This window comes from Carlito syrichta, unplaced genomic scaffold (genome assembly GCF_000164805.1).
Source record: "Carlito syrichta isolate Samal-C Ts95f unplaced genomic scaffold, Tarsius_syrichta-2.0.1 Scaffold104817, whole genome shotgun sequence".
In the NCBI taxonomy this organism is placed as follows: Eukaryota; Metazoa; Chordata; class Mammalia; order Primates; family Tarsiidae; genus Carlito; species Carlito syrichta.
In genome coordinates this window covers 69,786-85,575 of record NW_007048913.1, presented here as the reverse complement: position 1 = coordinate 85,575, position 15,790 = coordinate 69,786, and the positions used below count along the sequence as shown (strand labels likewise).

Below are 15,790 nucleotides of genomic sequence, written 5' to 3'. Positions count from 1 at the left end.
TCTGCTCTTCATAAGCTAAATACCATTTGTCATTTTTCAGCTATCATTTGAGTTTCACCCACACACCAGCCACAAATTCCGGGCCATGGTGAGGCTGTGGTCAGCCTGGTGTCCGGTCAGCTAGCTAAAGATAACCAGCTAACTTACTGGATTAGGACTAAAACACAAAGAGCACAGCAGAGAAGTTAAAAAAAAATTTTAATGTTAAGAAATGGGTAAAAAAGTCCACACTTTTCAATAAACTGAAATGTTCGGTGCAAAAGTAACTATATCAGACTAAAAGCAAAGTAAATTTTTTTTTTTACAGCAACTCTTTTTCACTAGTTGCTACATTTTGTTTGCTGAAGGGACATTTTACTTCTCAATGGAAGGAAGCAATGTAAATTGGAAGCTGTAATACAGCCAGGTGAAGACATCTCTTTACCACTTTCAAGTCAATACAGAGAAAATTTCTCATCACTTCATAAAGGATACTGATTTCATTATCTCTCTGCTTTAGAATATCTCGTAGTTTTTTAAATTCTTCCTCTTGTAGTGGTTCATGGCAGTCTTGGTTTTTGCTTTCAGAGGAGACGTTACTCTTTCCAAGGATCTTCTTGTCATTCAATAGTTTCTGTAAGATAAAATAAAAGCTTAGCATCCATACCTCTTTTCCAAATCCCTTTGTTTCTTTAACTCTTTTTCCTTCAACAATTCCCTGACACATGAGGCATGCGTGCCCTTTCCTGCCTCCTCGTCTCTGTGATGCAGTTTTTTGTTTTATTTTTTTGCTTGGTGTATCCTCTGTCTTCTACCTACCTTTTCTCCCTTCCTCTCTCCCTTATCTTTCCTTCTGGAAATTGGGAAATGCCTATTCAACATTATCGTCTGAACTCTTTTCCCTTTCTCTATACAGTGTACTTTCTCTATACTTAATTCACGCTTCTATTATAGCACTTATTATGCATTGTGTTTATTCTTTACATATCACTTGCCTTATCTGTACCTGGCCCATAGTAATTCACAGCAAATGCTTATTACCTTAATGAAGTATGCAAAAATACAAGTGAGCTAAAATAAAAAGTTAGTGACATTCCCACTCCCTCATCATGAAAGTTAAAACCTAAGACAGATAAAAAAAAAACTGTGAAATCATATGCATAAACAAAAACTTCTGAATAAAATGCAAGACATAATTCTCTTGATATAGTTTGAAAATAAATGGGGTTAGGTGCAGTGGCTCATGCCTATAATTTCAGCACTTTGGGAGGTGAGACAACAGGATTGCTTGAGCCTATGCGTTCGAGACCAGACTGGGCAACATAGCAAGACCACATCTAAATAAATAAATTTCAAAATATGAAACTACTCTATATACAAGGTAAAGGTTCCTGGAAAAAGAATAGGAAGTCCATGGTCAGAGCTTATTTATTTATTTATTTTTTTGGGTCAGAGTCTCACTCTGTCGCCCAGACTGGAGTGCACTGGGCGCTCCCGGCCACCGTAGCCTGCCTGCTGGGCTCCGGTGATCCTTCCGCCTCAGCCTTCCGAGTAACCGGAATTACAGGCATGCGCTACCACGCCCGGCTGACTTTTTAAAAAATTTATTTATTGTAGAGATGAGGTCTCGCTGCCCAGGCGGGTCTCGAACCCGCGGGCTCAGGCAATCCACTCACCTCAACCTCGGTCAGAGCTTATTTATTGGCAAGTAATATATAACCTCTGAAAAAACTCAGTGATAACCCCATAATTGGTTCAAAGATCATACCATTTTTTGGACATGTGATGTTGGGTCCTAACCTTTCAAGGGTTAGCCAACTTGGAAAGCTTTATTGCAGCTTGAACGTGGCAGAAAATGGCTTATACTGGAGGAAACATTTAAATTTACCTTTAAATGATGAAAACAGTGATGAATTTTACGCATGTCGGCGCCAACCTCCAGTCTGCGCTCTGGATCCTGGTCTTCCAAAAAGGATGTTATTAGTTTTTCCAGCCTAAAATATATATAATATACGAGAAGTAACTGTGAGCTAGAAACTTCAAAAATTCTAATGGCCTTACTGGTTGGTTAATGTCTAAAGTACTTTTGAAGTACCTCTTTATGGAAGTATTGTTATGAAATCTGACTATAAAAATTAAGGGGAAAGAAACAGATTGACAGAGTAAAAATTGCAATGATGCAATTATTCGAGTAATTTCCAGTGAGTTTTTTATGCAGCTTTCAACATAAGACTATTTTTATTTCAGCAGTCCATCCATTCTAGCCAAGCTGAATTTCTATGCCCCTGTGCCTGGCTGCCACATTGCTAGAAAAAGCAATGAAAACATTTTTTTATTAGTGTGATTAAAAATTCATGCTCCTCAGCCTCAACCAGCACCTCAGTGATGCCCCCATTATCTTTTCAATCATCCCAGGTTGACTTATAATCTTCACAGTGGCTATTCCAAATCTTTCTACAACCCCTAAGCCTACCATTACTTGTCCACTCTGTCAATAAAGTTCCTTCTTGCCAGACCGAGAAAGTCAAGCAGACTCCTTTGGTTTCCTTCTCCTTCATCTCAAAGTGTCTCTGCTTCCCCACTCAGGCTGTCTTCCTACTTTTATATATTTTGGACAATATCCCTTCTTTTTCTCAAGGCCAATCTCCCCTTGGGTTTTCTCTCTGCTTCTTCCAGGGCTTCTCTGATTAATCTCCTCCTTTCTCTTATTTACCTCTTCACCACCTCTCTATACTCTTTTCTCTCTGCTTACAATGGTTTTTACGTTTTTTTTCTATTCCAAAACAAAATAAAATAGAAAGCAAAATGCGTCCCTTTGGAGGGACTATACAACTACTCTGTTTTGAAGTCCTAGTTTATTTTGTATCATCATGTGCCCATGTTGCCTTCTAGAGTCTGCAGGCACCTTAGCTCTTCCAGGACTTTGTAAGTATCAGGAGGCAATTCTTGGCTCTCATTGGTTTTTGTGTCTCCCCTCCTCCCACATTAGGTTATCAGTTCAAATAAGCTCACTAGTTATTGGATTTATTGTCATGATAATGATTCCCCTCTATGTTAAACCAGAGCTCTTAATAAGGAAGGTCTAAGCCCAAGGGTTTGAAACCAGTCTTGGCAATGTGGCAGGACCTTGTCTCTACAATAAGTAAAAAAATTAGCCGGGCGTAGTGGTGCCTGCCTGAGGTCCGAGCTACTTGGAAGGCTGAGGTGATAGGATCACCTGAACCCAGGAGGTCGAGGCTGTAGTAGCCATGAGCATGCCACTACATTTCAGTCCAGGCGACAGAGTGAGGTTCCTACTCAAAAAAAAAAAAAAAAAAAGAAGAAGAAAGAAAGACGTAAAGATGCCAGTCAATGTTTAAGATGCCAGGTACTGTAACAGCGACAGCATATCTTTCTAGCATTATGATGAAAATATTTGCCTACTTCCAGCATCTTTTAAAATGTACACATTTCCTGGCTGAGGTGGAAGGATTGCCTGAGCCCAGCAGGTTGATGCCGGGGTGGCTGCGAGCATGTCACTGCACTCCAGCCTGGGGGATGGAGTGAGACTCCAACTCAAAAAAAAAAAAAGCACACATTTCCCTTCCACTGTTACTACCAGCCCACTCAGACATGATATATTGACTTCTATCATATCATTAATTTCATTTTCATCTCTTTCTGTAATTTGTGACTTGTGACAGCTAATGTTTACAAGTGTGAGACAATTTATATTTTAATTTTTAGGGATTTTCTTCAGATGAAGAGATACTTGTCATTTGCACTATTTGTTGATTGACATTATGTTTCCTTTTGGAATACAGCTTCAAACCACAGATACACAGAGAGATTTACTTCTGATACAAATAATTTTTAAACAATTGTATACAATATTATAAAAATACATGTTTATAAACAAAACTCCAAATTATACAGATATGAATAAATTAAAAAGTTAAAAACTCTCCCCCCTCCCTTGCCCTTCTAATAATTATATATTTCTAATAATTATATAATTATTTCTAATAATTATATAATATTCCATACTATGGATAGACTGTTCCTCTCATGATGACACTGAGGTAACATACTCATAGTGCTACTTTCCTCCATAATCCATGAGAAGAACTTGATTTATAATCATGTCTTATAAGGCTTAAAAAAAAAAAAGAGAGAGAGAGTAATGTTTATCTACTTGTGTTCTCCCTGAATATGTAGCAGAAATTCTGAAATTTTGAAAATCACCATGAGTTAGTTCTAAAATATGCCCATTCTCTGGAATGAATGAAAGAAAGTGCTATGTGGTTTCTGGTCTCCATAAAATTTCTAATGGACGATATTACATCGGAAGTAAAGTTATTCAATTCCTTCACAACTTCTGTACAATTTGATCATAAAGTATATATTGTAGGAAACATTCTCTGAAGGAAGGCTGAAGGAGACTCCCAGCTCACAAGAAAGCATTGCAAGACACAAGCCTGCTGACTGTTTGAGTGACCACTCACAGATCCCTCTGCCTCACTGAGCTTTGACTGGAACAGTTAAAGGTTCCTGTCCCACACAGTGACAGTAGAGGGTATAGGGAGGACCAGGGAAATGATCCAAAGAATTAGGTAAGAACTTGTGCCGAAGTGAAATCACAGGATTGCTTTACTCTTTCTGGGACTCGATTGGTCTGGTACATACCCAAGAGTGGAGGTCAGGCCTTTTAACATGCAGTTTTGCTCTCAGTGCTTGAGAACACAGAGATAAGAAAAATGTCTGGTCTTTCCTTCACACATTTGATTTATTGTAGTATTTATTTTCTTATCAAGCAAGAACTTGGTCTAATAATTAAAATGCAGCAAAGTGCTTAATTCATTTGTTTTTGTTGCACTTCTCTAGTAGTTAAGGGTAAACGAATGACCCTAAATTACCCACATTTTCCTATCTCCCAAAATAGTTTCCAAGTTCATACCTAGGCCCTGCTCCCACTGAAGGGTCTTCCAGTTGCCAGAACCCTGCTGGACAGCAGAGAACTGTTTACAGAAAAGGCTGTCTAAGGAGGTCAAGTGAGTACAATTGAGCCTGTTCTTTAGGAAAAGCCCAAGTCAACATGAAACTTTACTTGTCCTCTACTCTCACTAGAAAAAAAAAAGAAGAAGAAGAAGAAACAATTTTGGGGAAAAAGTAAAAATAAATGTACACAATTTAGTTCTAGTCCACATGAACAAGAAATACTGTAGATAATCTAAGTGTGTCTGAACACATGACCTGTAGTGATTGCTAGGAGTTTGGTGACTAGATGAATCTTCATCAAACACTGCTGATGAGATGTCTCTGACAGCCTGTGATCCAGTTCAGCAACTCTATCACATCATAAGTTCTGATACCTGACCTGTAGAGCCACACATACTCAGTGACAACATGAGTACACCCTGGATATAGCCCCAAACAGGGGGTTGGAGCCTGAGGAGGGGTCCCAGGGTCCCAGGGTTCCAGGGGTGGCCAACCCAGGACACTTCCTTCCCCTCAGGTTCCATGTCTGGGCATGCCTGTTGTTACAGGAAGATGTGTTCTCCAGGCCTTCTGACCACATCTTGTAGCTCTGCATAGAGAATGTTCTGGGCACCCTTCCTTCGGGCAGTCCCTTTGCCTGCTTCATACCAGATAGGGCCTACCTGAAACAATGCTTATAACCTTTAGTTACCTTTAGTTCACCTTTATTTCATGATGGTACCAAAGATCCCATCCCCAGAGAGAATTTGCAGCCATTTTGGGTACATGTGACACATGTACGAGCGCATTCTCACAATATGCCTGTGCACTAGAAACTCCACTCTTTTCACTACTAACCTTGTACTCCACTCAGTGTAATAGGCAAGATAACCTGTGTGCCTTTTATTATCAGGAGTGGCTTTTCCCTGTCCTGCTGGCTGGCTGTTCCTGGACCACCTTTCTGGTATATAAGTTCCTGAATAAAGCCCATCCATTGTCTCTGGGTCATTTCTTTGGCATCTGGGACACAGTGCCTTCCTTTCTGGGGTCCTTGGGGATCCAGCACTGTATGGCCACATAATGACCATATTTCCTAATATGTGCTTCACCCTCTTGAGACTACTGTACTCTTTGTCAAAAACAGTCAAGTTCTGTCTGTAGCCATCTGTCTGAGGAAACATAGATTTAATAGTATGAATAAAAAGACAAAGCAAACTTCTGGTCATTAATAATAGCCCATATTCTTTTTATTTTATTTTAAATATGTGGGGTACAATTCAGGGTTAAGTATACAAATGTTCATTATGCAGGTACCCTTGTTGAAGAGGTGTGTCCCCCACTCCGGCAGTTTCCCACTACTGCCAGTCCTGCCCCCCACCCTTCCCTGGCAGTTTCCCACTATTACCAATCCCTTTCTTATAGTATGACAATAGTTGTTCAAGTTCCACTTATGAGTGAGAACATGTGATACTCGGCTCTTTGTTTCTGTGATAGATCTCTCAGTATTATAGTATCTAAGTCCATCCAAATTGCTGCAAAGTTCATAATTTTGTCCTTCTTTGTGGCTGTGTAATATTCCATCATGTATATGTACCACATTTTTTATCCAGTCCTTTTTTAATGGGCAGCACAATTGGTTCCATGTTTTTGCTATTGTAAATAATGCTGCCATAAACATGCATGTGCAGGTATCTTTTTCTTTTTTTTAATTAAAAGATTTTTTTTTATTTTAAAGATGTGGGGTACAATTCAGGGTTAAGTACACAAATGTTCATTATGCAAGGTACCCTTGTGGATGAGGTGTACCCCCCTCTCCTGGCAGATTCCCACTACTGCCAATCTTGCCTCCCCCTTGCCCCTGGCAGTTTTCTGCTCCTGTCAATCCTTTTCTTATAGTATTACAATAATTGTTCAAGGTCTGCTTATGAGTGAGAACATGTGATACACAGTTCTTTGTTTCTCTGATAGATCACTCAGTATTATAGACTCTAAGTCCATCCAGGATGCTATGAAGTTTATAATTTTGTCCTTCTTTATGGCTGTGTTCCATCATGTATATTCACCACGTTTTTAAAATCCGGTCCTCTTTCGATGGGCAGCATGGTTGGTTCCATGTTTTTGCTATTGTGAACAATGTGGAATAAACATTTCTGTGCAGGTATCTTTTTCATAGAGTGATTTGAGTTCCTCTGGATATATTCCCAGTAGGGGAAATGCAGGGTCATATAGAAGGTTGATTTTTAGATCTTTTAGGAATTGCCAAACTTTTCCACAGAGGTTATATTAGTTTATACTTTCACCAATAGTGTAGAAGTATTCCCTTTTCCCTGCAATCTCTCCAGCATCTGTTGTTTTTTGAGTTATTGATGATGGCCATCCTAAATGGAGTTAGGTGGTATCTCAGTGTGGTTTTAATTTGCATTTCTTTGATGACTAGTGAAGTTGAGCATTTTCTCATACATCTGTTGGCTGCTCGCACGTCTTCTTTTGAGAAGCGTCTATTCATATCTTTTGCCCACTTGCAACAGGACTGTTTTTCTTTTCTTTTCTCTTTTTTTTGTTGATATGTTTGAGTTCCTTGTAGATCCTAGATGTTAGACCTTTGTCAGACATACAGTTGGCAAATATTTTTTCAGTCTGTGGGCTGTATTCCCGCTCCCTGCTCTCTCAATGGTTTCTGTGGCTTTGCAGAAGTTTGTCAGTTTGATGAGGTCCCACTTGTCTATCTTATCTCTTATGGCATGGGCACTTGGGGTTTTGATCAAGAATTGGTTGCCAGTTCCAATTTCCATCAGGGTGTCCCTGCATTTTCTAAGGTTCTTATAGTTTGAGGTTTATGTTTAGGTCTTTGATTCATTTAGAGTTGATTTTTGTGTGTGGTGATAGGTTGGGGTTTTGTTTTAATCTTCTGCATGTGGTCAGCCAGTTTTCCCAGCACCACTTACTGAATAGGTTCTCCTCTTCCCAGTGGTTGGTGGTAGAGGCTTTGTTGAAGATGAGTTGGCTGAGAAATTGATGTTTTGCTTTTGGAATCTCTATTCTGCTCCATTGGTCTATATGCCTGTTCTTGTACCAATACAAGGCTGTTTTGATTGCTGTAGCTTTATAATAAAGCTTAAAGTCTGAGAGTGTGATGCCGTCTGCTTTGTTTTTGTTTGTTCGTTTGTTATTTTGCTGAGGATTGTTTTGACTATTTGTGGTCATTTATGTTTCCGTATGAATTTTTGTATTGTTTCCAGGTCTAAGAAAACTGCTGCTGGTAATTTAATGGGTATTGTGTTAAATCTGTAGATTGCCTTGGGTAGGATGGACATCTTAACAATGTTGAGTCTTCCAATCCATGAGCATGGGATATTTTTCCATTTGTTTGTGTCATCTTTGATTTCTTTGAGCAGTGTTTTGTAAAGGTCTTTGACTTCTCTGTTTAGGAACATGCCTAGGTATTTCTTTCTGTGTGTGTGTGACAACTGTGAATGGGATTGTGCTTTTCATTTGGGTTTCTGTTTGTTTATTGTTGGTGTATAGGATGCAACTGTCTTTTGCACATTTATTTTATACTCTGAGACTTTGCCAAGGTCCTTTATTAGTGCAAGGAGGTTTTTGACAGATTCTCTTGGGTTTTCGAGATATGGACTCATGTTGTCTGCAAAGAGGGATAACTTAACTTCCTCTTTTCCTATTTGGATACCCCTCATTTCCTTCTCTTATCTGATTGCTCTAGCTAGGACTTCCAATACTGTTGCTGAACAGGAGGGGTGAGAGTGGGCATCCTTGTCTTGTTCTGGTTTAGCAGTATGTTGGCTGTGGGTTTCTCATAGATGGTTCTGACTATTTTGAGGTATGTTCCATCTATGCCTAGCTGTTCGAGGGTTTTTATCAAGGATGCTGGATTTTATCAAAAGCTTTTCCCGTATCTAATGATATAATTATATGGTTTTGTCTTTACATCTGTTGATGTATTTAATTATGTTTATGGTCTTGCGGATGTTGGACCAGCCCTGCATCCCATGGATGAAGCCTACTTGGTCATGGTGGATAAATTTTGAGATGTGTTGTTGGATCCAGTTTGCTAGAATCTTGTCGAGAATTTTAGCATCTATGTTCATCAAGGATATTGGCCTGTAGTACTCTTTCTTTGTTGTATCTTTACCTGGTTTGGGTTTCAATGTGATGTTAGCTTCATAAAATGATTTGGGGAGAGTTTCACCTTTCTCAATTGCCTAGAATACTTTCAGTAGGATTGGTATCAGCTCCTCCTTGTATGTTTTGTAGAATTCTGCTGGAAAGCCAACTAGTCCAGATAGTCCATATTCTATACTAGTTACATACATCTTTTTTTTTTTTTTTTCCTGAGTTGGAGTCTCACTCTGTCACCCAGGTAGGAGTGCAAGGGCACGATCAGGGCTACTGCAGCCTCAGCCTGCTGGGTTCAGGTGATTTTTCTGCCTTAGCCTTCTGAGTAGCTGGAACCACAGGAGTATGCCACAATGCCCAGCTTTTTTTTTTTTTAAATTTATTGTAGACACAAGATCTCACCATGTTGCCCAGCTGTTCTCAAACTCCTGGGTTCAGGCAATCCTCTCACCTCTGCCTCCCAAAGTGCTGGGATTACAGGAGTGAGTCACCGTGCCCAGAGCTACATAGATCATTTCCTTAATTCTTGCAACAATACCATGAGATAAGTACTATTATTATCCTCAAATCACAGGTGAAGAAGCAGAAGTATGGAGAGATTAAATATGTTACCCAAGGTCACAAAGCAAGGAAATTCAGGTAGGCTGACTTAAGAATCCAAGTTTTGAAGTACTATACTTACCATAGTCCAGCAAAGTTACCAAATCAATTTGAATATTATGATGGGTGATGTACTTTTGAAAGGGAGAACCCACACCCAGAAGAATTCTCTGAAGAGACAAAAGTGATGAATGAGCAACAAATTACTGAGTAATTGTTGCTTGGGTCTTAGCAAGGCCATCACCCACTGTAGCTTGTAACAGCAAAAGAAATGGGAAAAGAATCAGAATGTGCCACATTAGGAGATTAGTTAAATAAATCATGGCATAGTAATATTCATAGTTAAGCGGCCATTTAAAATGATGGTGAAGTGGTGTGCTTGTTAACACTGAAAATACTCATGCTATACGTGGATAGCTTAACAATGAAACCATTTTGCAGGGATTCTGCAGGTACTCTGTAACACACATATGAAGACAAGATAAGAGACAAAAAAGGTTGAAGGGCAGGAGGAAGGGAGAGAGGGAGAAAGGGAGGGAGATAGGAAGTAGATCAGTATTCCTGAAACTTTTGGTCCCCTAGTTGCCTTTGGCTCAAGAACATTTATCGCACTCCTGTGAAAAGAGAGACTGGTGATCCAAGTTGAACTCACTCTTCTCAATATTTTAATAATTATATTACATTTAACTATTTATTAAAATAATGTCATTATTTATACATAAAATGCAATTAAGATGTTCTCATTAATCTGAAATAGTCTTTGTAAACAAATTATCATGTTTCTGTCAGCATTTGTTTCTAGAAATGGGCTAGCAACATATCTCTATGGTACTGGCTGTGGGAAAGTTGGGAGGACAGAAGAATGGAGCATTAGTAAGAAGAGCAAACCTAACCTGGGGCGACAAAACCCTGGCTGGTTCCACCTGATGACAGGGGAAGCTGTGGGAGATGTGTCCTGGGACTGGGAGGGAGTCTGGTGCTGTAATTGGGGGCAAAGAAAACAGAAGTGTGTAGTAGCACAGTATTATTCCAGGGAATTTACTATAATCAGGGTGGAGGTACAAATCAATGGGACCTTGTCCTCTGGTACCAAGCTGGAAAGAGGTAGGTAGGTAAAAATCTCCCAGTTGGTGGGGCAGGGCTGTTGTGGGGTAGAACCATGGGAATATCTGGTATTCTGGAGCAAATGGTTCTCAGCCCATGTATCCTCACTCTGAGGAAAGCTCAACAAAAGCTCAGAGAAGCTTGCATCTGGTCATTAAAGTAGGACATTCAAATGCTGAGATCTGAAAACAGGTCTTTTGAATTGGGACCGTTCCCACTCTTTGCATACACACCACAAAAGATTCTCAATCAACTCAGAAAAGCATTTTCCATTTGCCATAATCCCTGGCATAATATATTTGTATCTTTAATTCAGAACTATCCTGTGAACTTTTAATGTGGAAAGATGCAAACAACATGGTTACTGAGATCATCAAATAAATTTTGAGTCTGCCATCTCAAAGAAAAGTGCTTTTAACAGGCTGCAGTGGTAGGGGTTCTTGAGACCCAATGGTGGGGAGCAAAGGAAGACCTTATTTTGAATTTGCAAACATGATGGGCTTCTTTTATGGGGTGTGACCCTTTAAAACATACAGTGTTGGGACAGCATGTAATGTACACAAGAAGTTCAGATAAGAACAATAAATTTACAATTATGACTAAACTACAATCCACACAAGACATGAAAAACTGAAGGGTGAGATTGTGCCAACAGGACTAAGACCAAAGGAAACTATACAAAGATTTTATTGGGGTCATTAGTTTCATGTTTGTTTTTTGTTAGATTCTACTAAAAGAACCAGTCTCAGCTGGCTTAAAGGTAGTTACTTCAAGAGTTTTTCCTTTTAGAATTCCCTGGTCTGTGACAAGTATTATGTACATTATATGTTTCCCCTAGCCCTAACTAGTAAGTGAAAGACTTGGATCCTCACGAGCAAGGAATTGAGTTTAATGTCAGCAACTCTGTTGGAATGAGCTCTTCTTATTAATAGTAGGGGGCCAGACAGTTCATGGTTTTGGTGATGCAGAGGAAATTCCCAGGCAGAGTTTTCCTTCAAGATTCATCTTAGTAATGCGTATTTCCTCCACCTTCACAAAAGCACAGTTATATGGCACCTCAAACGAAGAAACACACATTCTTGATACTTCTAGTGATCTGAAATAGCAAATGTGAAAAGTCAAAATTAAAATTCCAACTGGTTTGCCTCTTTCATGGTGAGAATATGGCCTATTATAGGAATATGCATTCATGGCCATGCACTTCTGTTTATGAAATTAAAAAAAATTTAAAATAATTGTTAAATAAAGTAAGACAACTTTAAAGTCATTAAGCCATGTTTTATAAACTCTTTTAATATGTAATGATGAAGGGTGTTGAAAAGCTATAAAATTAATTTTGTTTTTGTCAATAAAGATTTTCATATATCCAATTTATTTAAAGTCATATATATCTTCTTATAATCAAACATTTTGACTTCAGTAAGCACAGAAAGGCCCAGTGGTTTAGAACAAATATAAATAAGAGGTGAAAAAAACTGGCCTGGCAAAGGGGAGCCAGAGGCTGGGCTACTGGCACTACTGCCCCTGGGGACCCCAAGTCAGGCACGAGAAGAGCCTGGGACGTCTCACCACCAAGGTCCTGCCACTTTTGCAGGAGGCCAAGGACAGCATGGGTGACCTCAAGTTGGCAGCTGACACCCTATCTGTGTGCCAGAAGCAGTAGGTTTACAACATATCCAGTGTATTAGAAGGCATCTGTCTGATGGAGAGAAAAATCCAAGAACAGCATCCACTGGAAGGGTGTGGGTCCTGGGGGCAACACCTGGGAGACAGCAGACAAGCTGATGCAGCTCAAGGCAGAGACTGAGGGACTGCAGCAGCAGGAATAAGACCTGGACCAGCTCAAGGAGTGGGTACAGGAGAGCATCTCACACATCACAGGGGACGTGCAGAACAGATGCTTGGCCTGTGTATACATGAGGACATCTGCAGAGGCTTTGGTGGAGACACCCTCCTGGCCATCCAGTCCCTGTTATGTTCCAGCTTTCAGGTGCCTATCCCAGAGGGCCTTGGTGGGCAGAAGAAGTCCTAGATGTACCACTGAGGTGCTGTTGGTGAACAAGGAGTCTTGGCGTGCCCCACCCATGCTTCTGCTTGTGCTTTTGCTGCCACCCTCTGAGCCTACTTGCTGTCTCTGCCCAAGCCTGTCCTGGTCCAGCCCCAGGAAACCTCACACCCAAAAAGTTCCCAGCTGTCCTCTCCCACCTCTGACCCTGACAGCTCCAAAACCCATTGGTGATCTGAGCTCACTCCTGCTGGGCCCAGTAGCACTGGACACTTGACCCCTGCTATCTTCTGCCATACGGGACAATAGCAGCAGCAGCAGCAGCAATAGTAATTCGTCTGGACCCAACCCTTCTATCTCCTTTGAGCCCATCAGGCTGGAACCCATAAGCATTCTGGAACTCCCCAAAGAGTTGTCCCTCTTGGATCCCATATAAGGATGCATGAGCTCAGAGCTGCTGGAGAAGTTGACATCCTCAGAAGTGACTATCCTGTTCCTTCATCTTCTCTACCCCCAAGACCGTGGTTACATCTACAGCCTGGACAAGAGTAAAGGTGTCTATGACCTCTTTGACGTGTTTGTTCTCAGTCTCTGACTAAGGGATAGGCCTTGTGTAACTGGGACACAGACCGTCTGACCTGGGGGCTGCGTGGGGACCTCTCCCAATTCCCCCCCACACAGTTTGAGAGCCATAGTATCATTCTCTCTACTACTATACTGGTGCCTGCACCTTGGAGCCAAAGTGTTTGCCTCTTCTTTTCTGGGGTTTTCGCTGTATTGTGTCCTCCTGGGCCCTTCTCAGGACTGGCTGCCACCCAGTGGCATAGAACCTAGGGCCTGCCATTGCTGCCCGGCTCCTGCCAGCCCTCCATCAACCCTCCAGGAGGGGAGGATGGCAGCAACTGGACTCTGGTCAGCAACGCCCCAGCCTCCTTTGCTGCTCCCCTCCCCGACCCTGTAGGCCCTTGTGGACCTCCTGTGTGTGCCTCTCTGCTGGGCCCTTAGCCTTGTGTACCTGTAGGTGGTGGGGGAGGTGGCAGGAGTGCTGACGGAAGGAATGGAAGTCTCTAGCTGAGACTCTGGCTGGATCAGTCCCAGAAGATTGGTTTTACCTCCCACTGTCCCACAACCTCCCCTTCATTTCCATTTATTCATTTACCCTCATTTAGAACCATTTGTAGAGATTTAGAAAGATGTATAATAATGAATGAATTCCTGTAGAAAGATTATCTCTATACTTTTTACAGCAAAAGGAAATTGTAATATTTATACAGCATCCAAGAGAATAAAGACCATGCCTAAGGCAAAAAAAAGAGAGATGAAAATAATATAAATTAATCAATCCAGATATTAATAACTCCCTCTTTAAATTCCACATGTATCTTTTGAACCTCTTGGTTGCTATAGGCAAACACTGTTATTTGTGTTTAATGTAAACATGAATATACTTATCTACATAAATCTATAAGTAAGAAATTGACTTACAGGAAAGACAACAGTGGTGTGATGAGGTGGGGCCAGAGAAGTGAGTTAGTGAGCAGGAGAGCTAAGGGCAGGAAGACTGAACGACAACTCCATTCGGGGAGGGAGAAATGGCAGTCAACAGAGACAAAGTAGAAAGGCTTCCTATCATTATGGGAGAGGCCAGAAGAGTTGTGAAAGTGAAGTCAAACTGGTCTAAGAGCTGAGAAAAGAGCGTAGTAGAGAGACAGACACCTAGGGAAAGGACTGGAAAAGAGGCAAATCTGAGACTGTAGAGAAGTTACCAAGAGAGCCTCTCTGATCAGAACTGGGGCCAATGCAGAGATTAAGTCTGGGGAGTGTGGGATGAGAGGTGAGAGGGGAGGAGAGAAGGGTGAGGTGGGTGGACAAGAGTAGGAAGGTGGGAAAAGGAGCAGAGGGGATGAAGGGAAAGCCCCTCTCAGGTGGGTAAGACTAGAGCTCACTTATGAGAAAAAAAGTTTATCAGGAAATGTGGAAGACTAAGGGTCAGCTGGAAATGGGCTGGGTCTACCCAAGTTATCTATCTCCATGGCTAAAGATGTCCAAACTCTAGACTTTCCTAATAGTTCATTAATTTGAAGGAGTAGTGAAAGCTTTATCCACTCTTTGCTCCAAACCTGTGAAATCCTTTCCCCCCCATAGTTCTATCTTGTATGAAATTGAATTTGTAGGTAACATTAGTTTAGAAAAAGACATTTCTCAGCTGGTTCCTTTAGCAAAAATTTTAAATAACAAACTTGGTTTATATACATAAATGCAGAAGGAAATATGCAAAATTAATATACAAAAATGCAGAAGATGGATAACATGGGTAGCTCCAGCCCATTTCCAACTGGCCCTTAGTCTTCCACATTTCCCAGCAAACTTTTTTTCCCCATAGGTGAGCTCTAGTTTTACCCACCTGAGTGAGGCCTATATATTCTAATTAGAAAACTTGTCAAAGTTTTAAAAGACAAAATAAAAATATTTTGTTAGGTAAAAATATAAGGGGAATCCTTGTGGATATGTTTCCATTTGATAACAAATTATCTATTTTTATCCTGTTATATGGAAAATAGTGTATAGCTGTTTGAAAACGTAAGTTCATGTACTGTTCAATCTAAAGCAAGTTTATGTAAATTGAATCATACATTATCACTAAATTCTATATTAACTGAAGGTAGGTTTACAAGGTAAAGACAGTTCTTAAGATGCAATAAAATCACAATGAAGAATATTGTGATTAATACTCAATGTGATAAATGTATTATGATAATACTTAAATGTTTAAAAGAAAATTACCTTAAACTGCTAAAACAATGTTACAGGACCTATATAAAGAAAAGTACAAATTTAGAGAGGGAAAAATGAGGACAAGAACACACTGGGAGTTAATCATGCTCCTGAATGGAAAGGTGTAGAACTGTAATCTCTCTTTGCATTTAACAGTAAAATTGAAAGTAAACTTAATTCAAGTTCCAATGCAATTTCCCCCCAAAATAATTAAATATACAAACACATACCATCCAC

At 40.4% G+C, this 15,790-nt stretch overlaps 1 protein-coding gene across 1 annotated transcript in view; it reads right to left on the bottom strand.

The window, feature by feature from the left end:
• Positions 1–424: 424 nt before the first annotated feature.
• LOC103268653 (kinesin-like protein KIF6) overlaps positions 425–15,790 on the bottom strand; it is a gene marked incomplete at both ends in the record, with an annotated part of 69,939 nt that continues 54,573 nt past the window's right edge. Inside the window, 2 exons of the mRNA XM_008066243.1 lie at positions 425–613; positions 1,868–1,973. Coding sequence (XP_008064434.1) covers positions 425–613; positions 1,868–1,973 — 295 coding nt within the window. The remainder of the gene's footprint in view (positions 614–1,867; positions 1,974–15,790) is intronic.